The 1,419-nt window shown below is 40.2% G+C and overlaps 1 protein-coding gene across 1 annotated transcript in view; it reads right to left on the reverse strand.

The window, feature by feature from the left end:
- The window catches only part of LOC101346265 (WASH complex subunit 2A), a 69,494-nt gene that overhangs the window by 30,417 nt on the left and 37,658 nt on the right, over window positions 1-1,419 (reverse strand). Inside the window, exon 16 of the mRNA XM_023742114.1 lies at window positions 622-781. Coding sequence (XP_023597882.1) covers window positions 622-781 — 160 coding nt within the window. The remainder of the gene's footprint in view (window positions 1-621; window positions 782-1,419) is intronic.

The raw sequence follows: 1,419 nt of genomic DNA on the forward strand, positions 1-1,419 counted from the left end.
ATTTGAAGTCTTTTTCTATACAGCTAAATTTGAAGAGGCTAAATCATATTCACCATTGATTTTGCCGATATGTACCCAGAGGGCAAATGGAAATACTGTTGTCTATGAAGGAGTTAAACTTGCACAGGACACTCCTACCACGTCTAGCTATAGCTCTAGATTAATGAAATGCAAAAAACATGTAACAAGATAAAATAAGGTCTAACTCATTTGAATTACCATATACTATATAGTTTGGGGAAGCCCTGGTGGCACAATGGTTAAGTGTTCTGCTGCTAACCAAAAGGTCGGCAATTCGAATCAGCCAGCTATCCTTGGACACCATCTGGGGCACTTCTACTCTGTCCTATAAGGTCACTATGAGCGGGAATCAACTCAACAGCAACGAGTATACAGCTTCAGGGCTATATTTATTCCTAACCATTGTGAAAAGATTAATCTGTAAATTAATATACTCTACTAAATAACTTTAAGAAAAGAAATAGTCTTGTGAACATAGTCTTTGACAACTGAACTTCACTAGGTACAAAACAGATTGCCAAAAAACGGGTTTTGGACAACCACAACTCTCTAATCCCATCAGACAACCTCTTCTCTTCTTTACGAGAGACCTGCACGCACCTCGTCATCACTGCTGAACAATAAGGCCGATGCTTTCTTCTTGGAGGGCTCAGGGAGCTTTGTTTTCTCTTGACTTGGAGTTAGCAGAGATGATGTCTGCTTTTTAGCAACTTTAGCCCCAAAAAGATTATCCTGGAAAACCAAAGACAGGGTAAGACAACTTTACATACAGAAAATGTAGTCAGAAGACTAAGACATTCCCCCATGTCAAACTGTAGGTACTAAGTGTCCAGTCAGGTACAGAATATAACACCTTTGGGGAAAAAAATCACAGAACGCTAGTAAATGCCACTCCCCATCTAAGGTATAACTCTACAACAACAGTCTATAGTTTTTTCTAGCTGTAGTCTCCAACCACAGAAGGAAAAGAAATTACCCTGGAACTCAAAGGTAGAACACTTGCGTGGTGGGGGGAGTGAGGACAAGGTCTCAGAGGTAGAGCGAGGAAAATGCGGCAGCCCCTCTATCATAATCAAGGAGGGTCTATGGTCTGGAATTAGCAAGACAGCAGAAAAGCCCCCTGTGGCAGCCAGCAATCTGCAACTTTGTCTTTCTATGAATTAGAAACTGAAGCAATGGGTTAAAGGAGAGAAAAATAGGGGCTTTCTCTTCTTTCACATCTACAAAAGACACCTGGGACCAAGGAAAGGCATGACCTGTGTTTCTAGTTAATTTTAAAGAGACAATACAAATTTAGGAAATTGTTTACTAAAGTCACTAGCTGTTTTAAAGGCAGATTCTTACAGGTTCAGTGTCATTTGTAAATTCTTGTACAGTCAAGCACTGCAAAAGTACCTA

Source organism: Trichechus manatus, unplaced genomic scaffold (assembly GCF_000243295.1).
Source record: "Trichechus manatus latirostris isolate Lorelei unplaced genomic scaffold, TriManLat1.0 scaffold00200, whole genome shotgun sequence".
In the NCBI taxonomy this organism is placed as follows: domain Eukaryota; kingdom Metazoa; phylum Chordata; class Mammalia; order Sirenia; family Trichechidae; genus Trichechus; species Trichechus manatus.